The sequence below is a fragment of the Staurois parvus genome, unplaced genomic scaffold, assembly GCF_062004578.1.
Source record: "Staurois parvus isolate SC_StPar_1 unplaced genomic scaffold, SC_StPar_1.0 ptg000544l, whole genome shotgun sequence".
NCBI classification, from domain to species: domain Eukaryota; kingdom Metazoa; phylum Chordata; class Amphibia; order Anura; family Ranidae; genus Staurois; species Staurois parvus.
The window spans coordinates 7617855-7635080 of record NW_028318340.1 but is presented as its reverse complement, the minus strand read 5'-3'; the positions used below and the strand labels follow the sequence as shown (position 1 = coordinate 7635080).

At 43.0% G+C, this 17226-nt stretch overlaps 2 protein-coding genes across 3 annotated transcripts in view; one reads left to right on the top strand and one right to left on the bottom strand.

The window, feature by feature from the left end:
* The window catches only part of BRCA2 (BRCA2 DNA repair associated), a 92133-nt gene that overhangs the window by 70399 nt on the left and 4508 nt on the right, over positions 1-17226 (top strand). The window contains exons 19-22 of the mRNA XM_089690875.1: positions 1280-1424; positions 1930-2054; positions 4386-4587; positions 8057-8223. Coding sequence (XP_089547001.1) covers positions 1280-1424; positions 1930-2054; positions 4386-4587; positions 8057-8223 — 639 coding nt within the window. The remainder of the gene's footprint in view (positions 1-1279; positions 1425-1929; positions 2055-4385; positions 4588-8056; positions 8224-17226) is intronic.
* Positions 1252-17226, bottom strand: part of N4BP2L1 (NEDD4 binding protein 2 like 1) — a 41376-nt gene continuing 25401 nt past the window's right edge. For both annotated transcript variants that reach the window (XR_016315131.1, XM_089690878.1), the window contains one exon: positions 1252-1442. Coding sequence is in view for 1 of the 2 variants with exons in the window: in XM_089690878.1 (XP_089547004.1) it covers positions 1439-1442 (4 nt within the window). In the remaining variant the exon portion in view is untranslated. The remainder of the gene's footprint in view (positions 1443-17226) is intronic.

Below are 17226 nucleotides of genomic sequence, written 5' to 3'. Positions count from 1 at the left end.
ACTCAAACCAAAAAAAAAAGAGTTTTAAGTTCTTAATCAGATGATACACGCAATTACAAACATGGGACAAATACGTCCCTTGGTCCTCAAAGGGTTAACCAGTTGCCGCCCTGCCACAATACATTTACTGCGGCAGGGCGGCAAGTGCAGGCTCAGTCACGTCTATATACATGATTGAACCTGCTGCGGTTTAGGACCTCACCGTGCTCCCCTCCTGTGATCACTGTTACTGGTAATCCTAACCGGTTATCATGAGATTGCTATGATTGGTAATAGCGATCACATAACACTGTAAATCTGGCTTTCCATTCATTAACATCTTGCTTACTGTTGTGATCTGTGATTGGCCTACAGCAATCACATGGTACCTGTACCATGTGATTAGCTTAGCCAGGCACAGATCACACCTATAGGCAAGATGTTTATGAATAAGATCAGGAGTGTTTGGCACACTTAGCGCAGGCTCAGTGGCCACTGTATTTATAAACAAGATAGTCTTTTTAAAAAGATGCTCTTATATAGTTCATAAACTAGGTGCTTGACTTGGAGGCTGTCAGCTGTGAAGAGCTAGAAGGACTCTGGAGATAAAATGTTGAGAGAGAAGACGGCGCCATTTAAGTGCAGCACATCCAAAACAATTAAAACAAAAGTGAGAAACGCACAATGATGCTGATATAAAGCACTTGTATAGGATTAGTCATCCGCTGTGTTCCGGGATGTGTAGGTGATCCGGGGTGTCAGGTCGATGTCTTGGGGCAGCGCTGGTGGCTCCCAGCTTTCCTGTGGACACAGTTACACCCGGAACACAGCTAATGACCAATCCTATACAAGCGCTTTATATCAGCATCATTGTGAGTTGCTTTCTTTTGTTTTAAATGTTTCAGATGTGCTGCACTTAATGGCGTCACCTTCTTTCTCAACAAGCTGTTTATGCATGGGCATTTCAGGGTGTTGGGCAAGCTGTGATCAGTGGGATCTTTTAGAAGATCTTACCAATATATTTTTGTAGTTCTGTAGGAGCCCACACCATCACTAGCATCCAGTGCTGCCTGTGTAATAAAAATCACACTAGCAGCTAGGAAAATATTCTGGTGTGCAAGTCCGCAAAAATGGAACTGGCTGTAAGGTGAAAAAGAGAGGGATCAAAGCCAAAAAGACCTTTATAGCTCGCAAGACCTGCTATTTGCGGTGTTGCTGTACATTCAATCTGTTTAGCAGTAATTTTCTTGATGTTAGCAGAAATGAAGAATCTTTAAAAAAAAAAAATCTTTATTTTCAGTGGATGGAAAAAATGGCCAACGGTACATATGTATTCCGTAATGACCGTGCAGAGGAAAGAGAAGCAGAACGACATTCTTCAAACCAGCAGAAAAATCTGGAAGCCTTGTTTTTGAAGATTCAGCAAGCGTTCGAACAGCAAGAGGGTACAAATCCAGCATTACCTGTGATAGGAAATGTGCATTTATTCATGCTGCAATTAGTAACATGGCAGGTTGATGATCGGGTGAATGAATGCTGTCGGGTTTGAGAGAAAATGAGGGTATTGTACAACTGGTAAATAATATTTATAAGCCTAAGGTTCGGTGTTATAAGCAGATGAAGATGATATTTTCCCTGAAAGCATATTTGTTTCATTGAATAAAAGTTCTTAATTTATAGCAGTAATTGTATTTCACATATCATTACTGGTAGACACAATAAACTGCTTGTTCTGTAATGCTGAAGATGGTTTACTGCTTATCCAAGCTACTTGTTCAGTTCTACTTGGTCTGGGTGAGTAGAAAACATCTGCAACATTACAGAACAAATCCTGTCATATCTAAATAACCACAGTGAACACAACCATGACCTGAAATGCAATAAATGAGAACCTTAAAGACATATGTGGATTACCAAGAACACGTTTACATATATTTTACTTTTTTTTAGCATGTGAAAGAAAAGCAAAAGGTACGAAGCGAAATTCTTTAAGTGTAACCCAAATTGCTGCGCTTCAGGATGGTGCAGAGATCTATGAAGCCCTTCAGAATGAACCTGATCCAGGATACTTAGAGGTATGATTAGAGAGATGCATTCTTTTACATGGAGCTGCCTGCTTTGTAAATGGAAACTTTCCAATGGCTAAAGTGCAGTAAAGTCTCAGCAACTTTTTTTTAGCCTTCTGTATTGTTGTCTGCTTGTGTTATGTGGTTTTATGAAAACCACCTCATGATTGTTATTATTGTAAAGTAAAGGAAAAGTCCAGGAAACAGTAAGCTAGTGCACTCCTGTGATCTGCAAGAGAAGTATGGCTAAAAGAACTTTGGCCATACTTCTTTAACTGCCTTCAACCAAAGTCAATATTTTCAGTTTTTGCACAAATGTTATTTAATGTTTTATTGCTTTTCAGTTTTGGATTTCTCTCATAGTTCAAAGATTGAAAGAAACCTATACTGAAAATATGAAATTCTTGGCTATCATGCTGATTTATTGGACTGAGTACTTGTCACCAGGGTGGAAGAAGTATGTAGATAATATCTCTCTAATCTACATGTATGTTCTGAGTCAGCGATTAAAAATTTTAAATCCCTAGGCAGCCAGAAAAGAGTATACTTTGAAGGAAGCCAGCAATGTCAGGTCTGTGTGTTTTTTCCTTTAAGGGTGCACATAGAGATTAGCGGAGTCTCCTGATTAGTTTTTATCGCTTGGCTTGGAATATAATATAATGGGGCACCTTCACTGGACAATGTTAGGCTAGTAAACCTTGTCTTATTATTGTTTGCTTTTTCACCTGTGCCAGCGTTGTAGGTGTCTGCAAGGAGACTCTCCATAAGCCTCAACATGAAGTGCTCAAGATGTGCTGAAGTCGGTCTGACCACCTTCTAATGCCTATTGGCAGTGTTTCCCAACCTTTTATCAGTCCACACACTCTTTAGAATTGTGCACAATCCCGGGGCACACCAGTCTGAGGCTCCAGGAGGAGCATCTTAGCATGCACTTTTTTGCGTTTTCTTGCACTCCGCATCTTTTAGTGGGCTATCCTATGCATGAGAGAAACGCATATAAGGTGCCTGCACAATGGGGCAAACACATGTATTTGCTGGATTTTCAGGGGTGCCATTAGATTATTGGCACCCACACACATCTGCAAAAGGCAGCACATTTTTGTGGAAAAATGTGTAACTTTGCATGCATTCCCACAGCACACCTGGTATCAACAAGCCCTAAAATGTAGTTTATGCAGCAGAGTTGAGTGGTCAGCGGGTTGTAATGCAGAGATCTGTAGTTTGTAAAACAGAGTTCAGTAGTTTGTAGGGCAGAGAACTCTGCATTACAAACTACTGAACTCTACACTCAAAGTTCAGTAGATAGAAAAGCAGAATTAACAGATCAGTAGTATTTAGCGCAGAAAAACCGTTATATGAAAATATTACATATACTTAAAACAGAACTACATGGCATCTGAGCCAAGAATGCCATTTCATTCATTTTTAATAATCAGCACAAACACCCACTTCCTTCCATGTCTCCATGCTTTATTTTGCTAAGAAATCACTTTGAAAAACACCCTTAGCTATTCTGGCCATGGCCATCTTGAGTAAGTGCAGATGATTCATGTAGCTTTTATTTGCTGGAATCCATCTGCCCTTAACTCAGGCATGCATATGCAGAAGGGTGTACTTAGCTGATAAAACACCTCCTCCCCTCCTTTGAAGTCTCCTGACATGTATGACATCATTTGCCTATGCCTGGAAACCAGGAAGTAACTGAAGAAACATTAAAATAAAAAGTTTAAAACAAGTGAATAAGATATACTATTCTAACTATTTACTAATGCTAGCAGCATAAGGATTACAAATAGTCACTGTGTATTGAGAGGGTGACGTTCTGCTTTAGCACTTTTCTAACTGTCCACAGATATTGCTTTGTACCTAAAGAAGCTCAAAAGAGCTCATATGCAGCCTGTTGATCAGCCTTCTCCCTCCATTGCTCTCCCCACACCTGCATTTGGCCTCTGCACTAGAGAGGCAGGAGAGCAGTAACCCCTAAAACTGTGCAGGCGCCCGACGTGTCCTTAGCAACCAACCCCATCGATTGGTAGGACGCAAGTGGGCAGCCAGCCTTGCACAGAAACTCTGTTTAGATGTAATGAGGATTTAAATTGGACTGGACCAGCATGGGCAGAAGAAAAAAAGGCTTGATTTAACCTCCTTAGTTGGAGCAGTTTTTAATCCTTTAGTTACGGCACCACTGAAGATTTTACCAGCACCCCAGGTGAGAAAGGCTGGTCTGTGTTCATATATACTGAAAGGATAGTTCGCTTATTTGGGCACCTTCCTAAATAAAATATGCCTCTCTGCGTTGCAGTATGTTAATTAAGTTATAATAATTTCTTCTGATTTCAGTCATGTATGAGCGGTGAGCAACTGCGTGCCCTGAATCACCACAAACAGTTTATTACTGATAAGAAACAAGCTCTGATACAGACAGAATTCAGGAAAGCCATTGAATCTGCTGAGCAGGGATCTGAAGGGTGCACAAGAAGAGAGGTGACACCTGTATGGAAAATGCGGATTGTGGATTACAAGGAGCAGGACCCAACTTCAGGTCTGCTTAAACACAGGACATGTTATTTATTTCACATTTACATGATATATTAGTCTTGTTATTTTATATTAATAATCTTATTGTAAATGGTATGAAACGTAAAACATCTTGTGTTCTCTACATAGTGTAGCTGATGTGCATAAGTAATTCTAATGCAGGCCATAGATGGGTCGAAAATCGGCCGATTTTTCGGCCGAAAATAAAATCGGCCGATTTTCGGATCGTTGGTGGGCGATTTGGTCGGCCGTTTTTCGGTATTTTGGCCGTTTTTTTTTTTCCGGTAAAGTTGGAAAAAAATCGGCCGATTTTGCCGATCGGCCGATTTTCGCGGCAATTAGTGGGCAAATCGGCCGATTTTTTACCGATTAAAAAATCTGTGCATGAGCAGTGACCTGCAAGAGGAAGACAAAAAGAAGAAAAAGAAGAAGAGGAAGACGATGAAGAAGAGGAAGAAAAAGAGGATGAAGAAGAAGAAGAGGATGAAGAAGAAGAGGATGAGGATGAAGAAGAAGAGGATGAGGATGAAGAAGAGGAGGATGAGGATGAAGAAGAGGATGATGAGGATGAAGATGAGGATGAAGAAGAAGAGGATGAGGATGATGAAGAAGAGGATGATGAAGAAGAAGAGGAAGAAGAAGAGGATGAAGAAGAGGAAGAGGATGAAGAAGAGGAAGAGGATGAAGAAGAGGAAGAGGATGATGATGAAGAAGAAGAGGATGAAGAAGAGGAAGAGGATGATGATGAAGAAGAGGAAGAGGATGATGATGAAGAAGAAGAGGATGAGGATGATGAAGAAGAAGAATAGGAAGAGGATGAAGAAGAAGATGAGGATGAAGAAGAAGATGAGGATGAAGAAGAAGATGAGGATGAAGAAGAAGATGAGGATGAAGAAGAAGATGAGGATGAAGAAGAAGAAGAGGATGAGGATGAAGAAGAGGAAGAAGAAGAAGAAGAAGAAGTAGGATGAAAATAAGAATTCCAGTCCAGCAAAAAGTGTCTCTGCAGAGAGCTCCGCTATTTCTGACAGTTCTCTGACAGTTCCTTGACATTTACAGCGGTTGAAACATTGTATCTATTTGTTTCCGAATAAAAACATCTGTATCCTAAATGGAAACAAATAGATACATTGTTGCAACTTCTATAAATGTCAAGGAACTGTCAGAGAACTGTCAAAGAAATAGCAGAGCTCTCTGCAGGGACACTTTTTGCCGGCTCTAGACGGGTAGAAAATCGGCCGATTTTTTTTACCATTGATGGTAACGTCGGCCACTTGAACAACCGATTTTTCGTTTTTTAAAAGAAAAATCTGCAGTTTTTCTCCCCATCTATGGCCTGCATAAGCCAGGAATACCGTTAACCACTTCCCATCACACCCATGTACATAAACGGCCGGACAGGAGCAGTGCAGGAGCGGGTTGCCGTTCACAAACGGCACCCGCATTTTCAGTTTGTGCGCACTCCCTGAGAGCGCACAGCACCACGACCCAGTGCCTGCCCACTGTGTCCGGAGGTCACAGCGGAACACCGATCGCTGTACAGGACCGCTGTGTGAGATCCTGATCATGTGATCACTGATTGGCCAAGATGTCACTTCGTGACATCATTGCTTACTGCTTGTGAAATCTGTGAATGATCACAGAGGTCACATGGTACAAGGCTATTCACAACAGCCTTGTACCATGTGACAAGCTGTGACCAATCACAGCTCTCACAGTATTTCTCAATGGCTGCAGGAATGCAGGTAGAGAGGAGGAGAAATGATTGCTTTTACAGCCTTTAAGGGTGTAAAAACAATCAGTGTAAAAAAAAAAAATTCATCACCCCCCACAAGTAGTACAGTGTCACTATGGTGTCACTGTACTGCTAGGGTGACAGTATGTTTAAAAAAATTAAATAAAACATAAAGAATGATATAAAAACAAAATAAAAATGTTAAATATTTTTTTTTTAAATTATAATTTTTGGTTATAAACTAATTTGGGTTATTTTTTTTTTTTTACTAAAAAGATAACCGAATACATTTTAGCCCAGATTTATAAAGAAAGATTATTTATTTACAAAATGTTATAAGAAAAACACTTTTTTAAAAAAAATTTTGACATTTTCATTTATATAGCAAAAAAAATAAAAATCCCAGTGGTGAATAAATACCACCAAAATAAAGTTTTATCTGTCTCAAAAAAATGCTAAAAAATTCATATGGGTACAGTGTTGCATGACCACACAATTGTCATTCAAAGTGTGATAGCACTGAAAGCTGAAAATTGGCCTGGACAGGAAGGGGGTAAAAGTGTCCGGGCTTGAAGTGGTTAAAGTGGTTTTAAAGGCAAAAGGTTTTTTTTACCTCAATACATTCTCTGCGTTAAGGTAAAAACAAACTTTCAAAATCTGCTCCCCCCAGCCCCCACTTAAACTCTTACCCGAGCCTGATCTTGATCCAGCGCAGTGCCTATCTGCAGCAGCTCTTCTCCCTTCTCCCTCTTCTCACAAAAGACACAACAGCAGCGGGAGCCATTGGCTCCCGCTGCTGTCAGTCAAATCCTGTGGGGAGAGTGGGGCGCAGGGCTGAGCTGAGCAGTGCTGCGTCTATGGACGCACACAGCCCAGCTCAGGATCAAGCCCACATGAGTGCCACCATAGCAAGCAGCTTGCTATGGGAGTACTCGAAGAAGAGGAGAAGCCAAGATCACCGGCAAAGCACCCCAGAAGAAAAGGTTGGCTGGGTTGGGGCTGCTCTGCAAAACCATTGCTTAGAGCAGGTAAGTATAACATATTTATTATTAGAAAAAAAAAAGGCTTTACAATAACTTTAAAACACACTTGACTTCATTTGCCAGTGTTGGAAACAGTAACTTCCTTTATAGTAACCCAGCAATCCATCAAGTTTCCTGCTCACAGTACAGTACAAACTTGATCCTGTCTCCTGTGCCTCACCTCCACCTTGATCCCATCCTTGCAGGCATACAGTAAAAGCAATAATTAGCCCTAAACTCTGAATTACATCTGAGCTGGCAGCAGCAGCTTTCTTTACTTTTTTTTTGTAAGTTTGATGATAAATGAATGCTTTGGAGGTGTTTAGTGTATGACCGGTCGTGCTATTTAGATCTGTAGGGTATAAGTAGGATTAAATGTATGCATATGGAATGCTACTGTAACAGATACTTAAGAAGTGTTTAGAAGTGTTAAGAAGAATTTTGAATTGTGGATTTCCCAGGATACTATGCTGTTATATAAGATTCCCCTGTGTATGAAAATGTTGTTGTGAACTCTACGCATGAACTAAAAGTAAGAATCTGCATGCAGGTCTTTCCATCAAGGTGCCTCAATTAAGAACTGTCTGTGTTGCTCACAGTAGTTTTCTCTCTTGGCCTAAAATCTGCAATGTTCAGTGAAAAAAAATAAAGTTCATAACATGTGCATTTGTGGCAGTCCTATCTGAAATATTTATCTTCACCTCTCCTTTTAATAGACTATTTGCTCAACATATGGCGTCCTTTACCTGATGTAGTCTCCCTTCTTAAAGAGGGATGCCGCTTCAAGATATATCAGTTGGCCGCCTCCCACTCAAAATGCAAAGCAGACATGGCAGCTGTGCAGCTGACCGCTACAAAGAAGACGCAGTTCCAGCAACAGCAGGTGAGACTTTCTGACAGTGGAGTATGTACTTTCGGTGTGTTGGGCCACATGTCTTCAGCCAGTGATTATCATTTCCTCTTTATACTGAGAAAATAAAAGCATACTAGACATCCATCTATTGTTAGTCTGTGTACTTTGATCCCTGTACTATTGCTATTGACATAGGTTAACTAAACTAAGAGTCTGGCACTGGGCCTGGGGCTGCCTGAGTAAATCTACAGTATGAGTTGTGTAAACATGTACACCATGAACGGTTCTTCATCTGCTGGATGTGAATATTCCTATTCAGAGATACTATTAGAGCTAAAAAGACTTAAGCTGGCCACACACAGTGCGAATTTCGTCTGGTTCTTGATGAGCTGGCCAAAATTCACTTAGCAGGTTGCCCTGTTGGCTCCTTCTCATCTGACATTGTTCGATTAAAAATTGTGGAACAGTGACTGCATCCAGTCGGAAGCAACCACAATTTGGATATTTTGACAGCCAGTGGGGCATGTATATTCATGAAAGTCATGAAACAAAAATGTCTGTATACCGTACCTTGAAAAAATATTCATGCCCCTTGAAATTTTCCACATTTTGTCATGTTACAGCCAAAAACGTAAATGTATTTTATTGGGATGTGATAGACCAACACAAAGTGGCACATAGTTGTGAAGTGGAAGGAAAATGATAAACGGTTTTCAAAATGTTTTACAAATAAATATGTGAAAAGTGTGGCGCATTTGTATTCAGCCCCCCTGAGTCAATACTTTGTAGAACCACCTTTTGCTGCAATTACAGCTGCTACAGTCTTTTTGGGGATGTCTCTACCAGCTTTGCACATCTAGAGAGTGACATTTTTGTCCATTCTTCTTTGTAAAATAGCTCAAGCTCTGTCAGATTGGATGGAGAACGTCTGTGAACAGCAATTTTCAAGTCTTGCCACAGATTCTCAATTGGATTTAGGTCTGGACTTTGACTGGACCATTCAAACACATGAATATGCTTTGATCAGAGATTTCACAAATATGTGCCACTTTGTGTTGGTCTATCACATAAAATACATTTATGTTTTTGGTTGTAACATGACAAAATACTTTTTCAAGGCACTGTAGCTACCCTTGCAGCTTTTTTCCTAATCTATTAAAACTACCACTGTTTTTGCATTGAAATGCAGACCTACACAGATATGCACAGTTCAGGAGGATTTTCATCGGGCTATTGGAAAACTAAAAGTCAGCAGCTACTTGTACTTTAGCTGCTGACCTTTAAGAAATACATACATACCAAAGGCTAAAGGAAAAGGAAGAGAATGACGTTGACTGTCATTTTTTTTTTTTTGGTGAAAATCCACTTTTTTTCATTTTTTGGGGGATATTTTCATTTTTGTTGTATGTAGACCAGTAGTGGTGAACTTTTTTGATATGGGGGCCTCAAGTGTGGCCCCCAATATTACCAAAGGTTTGCATGAAAATGTAATTGAATATTTGTTATCAGAGAAAGCAGACACACAACCAGGATATAGGCAGACTATAGGCATGATACAGAGACTGTACATGCTACAGGGAGTTGTTGGAGGCTGGGGCCATGCTTCGGGTGACAGTCATGGACTGGAGACATATACTCACCGGACACTTTACTAGGTGCACCTGTTCAATTGCGTGGTAACACAAATTGCTAATCATCCAATCATATGGCAGCAACTCAATGCATTTAGGCATCTAGACATGGTGAAGACGACTTGCTGAAGTTCAACCCGAGCATCAGGGGATTTAAGTGACTTTGAAAGTGGCATGAAATGTCTGCAGCATTCTAGGCTGCAGACATTGGCCACAATTGCATTGAAGCACTGCTTGCAATGCACTTGTGGTCAATGTCTGCAGCCTAGAATCATGTTGCCCTCTATTCTTAGTCCTCCCTAGGTCTTTTGGGTGTAGACAATTCCTCTGTCCTGTTGAATGTTTTTACCACAGTCGTGCCTTATGGCCCGAACCAGTTGCTGACTGACCACAAAGCCTTGCAGATTTTCTATTTGATTGACCCTTAGCAGCTTCTAGGCCATTGGTCACAGAGGCTCTGTGATTCTGAGTTGCTTCAATCTTTTTCTGACTAGCTTATTGTGTAGGAGTCGCAGGCTTTTGCTTTTACTCACAAGAGAAACTGTTTCAGTAAAGTGGTTGTAAACCTCTGACATGAAATCTGAATAAAGCATATTTCTGTATAGCAGGGTTAGGCAACCTTTTGAGCATGGTGTGCCGAAAAATGTTTTAGAAGAAACTGAGAGTGTCAGTTATAGAAAAAATGTCAACTTTACACACTCAATCACGAGAAGGAATTTTTATACAGTAAATGCTGTAACTATTTAAATAATAGCAAGAAAACATTGAGCTATCAAGGATGGTAAATGGTAACTCACCCCTTTTCCCAATTTCTGCACCTTTCAGACCCTCAATCAGCCCTCATCCCTGCACTTTCACACCTCCAATCACCCCAAATCCTGCACTTTTATACCCCAGATCAGGCCCAATTCATGCTTCCTCAGGCATGAGATCCGCTCCAGTTTCTGCACTCTCATGTACCAGATCGGACTCCAATTCCTGCACCTTCACACCCCAGACAACCACAATTCCTGCACCTTCCTACCACAGACAACCCCAATTCCTTTTTATTCATGCCTCAGATCAGCCCCAATTCCCTCACCTTTACACTTCAGATTAGCTTCAATTCCTGGACTTTCACACCTCAGATCACCCAAATTCCTACACCTCCAGACCTCAGTCCAACTCCAATTCCTGCATCTCCCGGCCTCAGATCAGCCTCAATTCCTGCACCTTCACACCTCAGATCACACCAATTCCTGCAACTTCACACCTGAGATTAGCCTCTAATTCCTGCATCTCCAGACCTCAGATCAGCCCCTAATTCCTGCACCTCCAGACATCAGATCAGCCCCTTATTCCTGCACCTCCAGACCTCAGATCAGCCCCTTATTCCTGCACCTCCAGACCTCAGATCAGCCCCAATCCTTACACCATCAGCCCCAATTTCTGCACCTTCACACCTCAGATAAGTCCCAATTTCTGCAACTTCACACCTCAGATCAGCCCCAATTTCTGCAACTTCACACCTCAGATCAGCCCCAATTCCTGCACCTTCACACCTCAGATCACCCCAATCCCTGTACCCTTCTACCTCAGATCACCATAATTCCTGCACCTTCACACCACAGATCAGTCCTAATTCCTGCACCTTCACACCTCAGATCACCATAATTCCTGCACCTTCACACCACAGATCAGTCCCAATTTCTGCACCTTCACACCTCAGGTTACCCCAATTCGTGTATCTCTAGACTTCAGTTCACCTGCATTTTTACAACCCAGATCAGCCCCCATTCCCATTCCTTCAGGCCTCAGATTAGTCTCAATTCCTGCAGTTTCCCACCTCAGATCACACAAATTACCTGCATCTATACATCTCAGATCACCCCAGTTCCTACATCTCCAAACCTCAGAGAAGCCCCAATTCCTGCACTTTCAACCCTCAGGTAAGTCCCAATCCCTGCACCTTAACGCCTCAGATCAGCCCCCATCCCTGCACCTCCAGACCTCAGTTCAGCCCCCATCCCTGCACCTCCAGACCTCAGTTCACCCCTATTCCTGCATTTTTACAACCCAAATCAGCCTCAATTCCTGTTCCTTCCGGCCTCAGATTAGTCCCAATTCCTGCACTTTCCCACCTCAGATTACCCAAATACCTGTAACTTTACACCTCTGCTCATCTCCAATTCCTGCACCTTTACAGCTCATATCACCTCAATTACTGTATCTTCACACTTCACCCCAAATCCTGCATTTTCACATCTCAGATCACCTCCTATCCTGCACCTTCACACCTTTGATCACCTAATTTAATTTACTTTCACACTTCAGCCCACCCTAATTCCTGCACTTTCACACCCCAGATCAGCCCCAAGTTCTGCTCCTTCAGACCTCAGATCAGCCCCAATTCCTGCACCTTCTGGCATAAATGGACCAGAGCTGTTTCCAGATAGATGCTCTAGAAATTAATACCAGCCAATGCTCCAGTGAAGACATCACCACCGCAGTAGAATTGGAGAATTGAGTACCAGTTCCTGCAGTTCCTAATTCCTTTTTCTAAGGTTGTAGTTTCCAATATCTGTTCTGAAGTTGTAGTTCGCCATAGAAGTTCTAAAGTAGTAGTTACCAAATCTTGTTTTAAAGTAGTAGTTCCTTCTATTTGGACGCCACGTTGAATAGCAGCGACAGGAATCTGCTGATTCCTGCTGCTGTTTCTGACACCTGTGAACTGCTATCTGCCGCCACGAAGCCTGTACAGTACACTTTTATTACAAGTTGCCGGTGGCCATAGCTATTTGTGGCTGTTCACTCAACTGTCAATTACTTGTGGTGATTGCTGCTGAATGCACACAAAGTGTGTGTTCAGCAGCCATCAATGCAGGTAATCACTGACTATGTGAACAGTCATGAATATCTGCAGCACCCAGTAACCTGTCATTGTAGTGTACTGTATGGGCTTGGCGACTGCAGCTAACTGCTCACTGGTGTCGAAAATAGCAGTAGGAATCAGCACATTCCTGTCACTGCCATTCACACCATGGCTAAATGCCAATGTGAATGAAGCCTAAATTAGTAATTCCCAATAGCTGTTATGTCAGACAAGCCTTGAAAACTCCACATTCTCTAAAACCTTCTTTGTGCTGAGTTACTCATAAAAGATTGCTGTGGAAGGGATTAATATCCACTTGAATATAAACCTCTCTAGCTATATTCCCTCCAAGCTGAGCTAGACGCATGGATGCTGAGGGAGAGAAAAGTTCAGAGGGAGGGCAGGTCCACCAATGGTAAAAGCCTGGAAATGAGCTGGCTCAGGCTACAGTGCTGTATCACAGAGGAGTAAAAATACTCAATTTAATTACCCTTCCCAAAGTGAGAACAAGCAGCCTGGGGAAACCGACTAGACACAGCTTCAGTGTGAAGAAATCAACACAGACACTGACACCAGTGGGAATAGAGGTGGGCAGGCACCAGCCACGCTGCTTCTTCAGTATGCAGCTGCTGTCCAGCTTTATTGTTTGGGAGGTGGGTATCCCAGGACTGGTCTTGGGTGCCGTCCTTGATGCTGTCAAGTACCACCTCTGGCACTAGTGCCGGAGGTTGCCTACCCCTACTCTATAGTGTGTACGAGTCACTTCTGACTAGTTTTCCTGACACCAAGAGCTTTAAAGATGACGAGAGGGAGCTTTAGCACACAGTCTGTGATTGACAGCCTCAGCTCTGTTACTGTGTGAAGAGGAGTGTACCCCTTCCTTTCAATCTGCTCTTCTCACTGAGTGTAACTTCAGCTCCCCACTTTCTAAAATCTCATACAAGTGTGTACAAAGTCTGGACTTTGAACAGCTGTAGAGAAGAGAGGGCTGAAGATAAACATGTACAACTTATGTAGGAGGATTTGTTTCATCTTTGTGTATCACCTGAAGCTATTCACTTTACTAGATATATGTAAGGCTTTACAACCACTTTATCGATGCAGTATGTACCACGCCACAGAAAATCAGACTGTTGTTTCTACCAGCGCTTCTTCCAGTCTTAGATATTTAGAGTTCCCTATAACTGCAAAAACATTCTTCTTGCACCTGCTGTTCCAAGTCTTCCTCCACGGTGAATGGAATCAGCCAAACAAAAATGTTTACTCCTCCCAAATGTTTACTAGTCTTTTTATCGATTTGAGGAGGATTTCGTAGAATACTGGTCTATCTTACTGTGAACATTCCAGGCTTTTGAGACCTCCTTCCCAAATCAACATCCTGGAGCTTTGGGCAGGCTGGCTGTCTCTATTACTTGTCTTGTTCTAAGCACTCAGCTGGACATGCACAAGATGCTTAACAAAAAATATCCCTCTATTCGCTTTTGCATGAAGGTTCTTGGACACATGGTAGTCTCCCTCCAGGCTGTGCACTTTGCCCAGTTTCATTGCAGGATCCTCCAATGGAATGTCTTGGCTGCATGGGACAGTATGATACAGTTATTGGATTCCCAATGATGATAAAGCCCACAGGACTGGCTCTTGACTGGTGGATATGCTCACAGATGCTGGAGATGAGAAAATCGTTTCCCTCTCTATCCTAGAGGGTCCTGACGATGGATTCTAGCCTGGTGAGCTTGAGTGGAATTCTGGACAATCTCTCAGTCCAGGGAACCTGGCCACCACAGTAGAGATTCACCTTGCCCTGCTGCATTGGTTGTTGCAGCTGAAGGGCCTCTCTGTGAGGGTTTAGTCAGACAGAGTCACAGTGGCAGTGTACATAACTCATCAAGGAGGCACCAGGAGGCAGGCAGCCAGGGGGAAGTGGACCTCATCTTGTCTTGGGCAGGACTTAATTTTCCTGCACATTCCACCATCCATATTCCAGGTAGGAAAATTGACAGGTGAATTTTGTCAGCTGTTAACTGCCTCCGGCGGGAATTGGCTCTTCACCTAGAGGTGTTCACAGTGCAAAACCCCAGATGTGGATTTTTTAGAGTCCAAGTACAATGTTCAACTGGAGGGGTTTGTTTCCAGGACAATGTGGGACCAGTTCTCCCTAATATATTTCTTTCCATAATTGTGGCTTCTAAGTAATCTGCTTCCCAGAATTTCAGTGGAAGTAATTCTGGTGATTCTGATCTCCCCATCCTAACCAAAGGGAACTTGGTACTGCAACATTGTGAACATGGTGGCGGAGAACCTCTTGGACCTTTCCGGATCAACCTGACCTATTGCTGCAAGGTTCAATCTTCAATCCCTCTTTACTACAATCACTGGCATGGTTGTTGAAGCCAGAGTCTTGCGAGACAGGGTACATAGTTACATAGTTAGTCTGGCTGAAAAAAGACAAAAGTCCATCCAGTTCAACAATAAAAAAAGAAAGTTATAATCCTATACCCACAGTTGATCCAGAGGAAGGCAAGAAAACCCAGCAAAGCATGATCCAATTTGCTCCTGCTGGGAAGAAAAATCCTTCCTGATCCCCCGAGAGGCAATCGGATATTCCCTGGATCAACTTTACCTATAAATGTTAGTATCCAGTTATTTTCTGTGTATCTAAGAAACAATCCAGGCCTTTTTTGAAGCAATCCACTGAGCTGGCCAGAACCAACTCTAGTAGCTATTTTTTTCATTCCTACCCTGCCAAAAGCTAGGAAGGCGACTTGAAGGAAGATTGAACACAAAACTTGGAAATCAGCTTTTGCCTAGCATGATGTTAGGAGATTTTATGTTGTGGGTCGCATCCTGGCTTTTCTGCAGTCTGGAGTTAATCTGGGACTGGCCTTGACTACGATTACGGGTTATATTTCAGTCCTTTTTCAGAGACCAATTGCTACACATTCCTTGGTATGTGCATTTGTACAAGGCGTCGCATTGTTTCACCAGTTGTTATTATTATTATTATTATTACATCGAGCTTTTATAGCGCCAAAGGGTTTGCTCAGCGCTGTACAAAAGAGGGGGGGGGGGGACAATACATGAAACAGTACAGCAACAACAAACAGCACATGAGGGGTTAGAGGGCCCTACTCTTTTGAGCTTACAATCTAGGAGGGAGGGGGTAGTGGTACAGGAGGAAGTGGCTGTGGGGGATGGAGTGGTAGGAGGAATGAAGGAGAACGGCTGTTAGGTGAGGGTGGGGTAGGCTTCCTTGAAGAGGTGGGTTTTCAGGGAGCGCTGGAAGGTGATAATCTGATGGATTGGGGTAGTGAGTTCCAGAGGATGGGGGAGGAACTGGAGAAGTCTTGCAGTCGTGCGTGGGAGGAGGAGACCAGGGAGCAAGATAGGAGGTCCTGTGAGGAGCGAAGGGTACGGGTAGGGTGGTACTTGGGAATCAGGTTGGTAAGGTAGTCAGGGGCAGTGTTGTGAATGGCTTTGTAGGTCAGAGTTACTAGTTTGAATTTGATGCATTGGGCAATCGGGAGCCAGTGGAGGGATAGACAGAGGGGGGGGGCAGAGGTGGAGCAGTTGGTGAGGTGGATGAGTCTGGCCGCTGAGTTCAGGATGGTCTGAAGCGGGGAGAGCCTGCGCTGGGGTAGGCCGGTGAGGAGGGAGTTGCAGTAGTCAAGGCGTGAGATAATCAGGGAGTGTACGAGTAGTTTAGTAGTGTCTGGGGTAAGGAAGGAGCGTATCTTGGCAATGTTGCGGAGGTGGAGCCTGCATGTGTTTGTAAGTGATTTGACATGAGGTTGGAAGGAAAGGTTTGAGTCCAGAATGACGCCAAGGACTTTGGATTGCGGGGCAGGATTGATGGTGGTGTCGTTGGTAGTGATGGATAGGATGGGGGGGGGGGGCGTGGGCAGGGGGAAAGACGAGGAGCTCGGTTTTGGAGAGGTTAAGCTTGAGGAAATGGAGCGACATCCAGTCTGAGATGTCGTTTAGGAGGTGAGTGATGTGGGCGGAGACTGTGGGGGTGAGGTGAGGGGTGGAGAGGTAAATTTGAGTGTCATCAGCATAGAGGTGATAGTTGAAGCCGTGGGAGTGTATGAGTTTGCCAAGGGAGGAGGTATAGATGGCTCTGTCAAGTTTTTGGAATTGGCTGCTCTTTCCTGTAAGGAACAGTTTCTGGTGCTCTTCTGTGGCAAGGAGGTTCTTTGGCATCAGCCATAATTTTTACCTAAAGTGGTTTCTTCATTTCATCTTGTCTTGCCATCCTTCTCTGCTAAACCACAGATTGCTGCAATTTATCAGTCGGATTCCCTCTTTGTGCTTCCCGAGGGCCAAGGAGAGGTGTCACATAGCTTCTAAGTCTGACATTTCTGAATGGATCAGTCAGCTTATTTCTCAAGCATATAGTCTGAAAAGTTTTTGGTGACAGCTCATTCTACCAGGAGTGTTGGTATTTTCAGGGCTATTAATCATGAGGCTTCTGTAACTTAGACTCCTACCTGGTCTTCAGTTAATACGTTTATGAATTTCTACCAAGTGGATGTTCAAGCTGCAGGGGACATT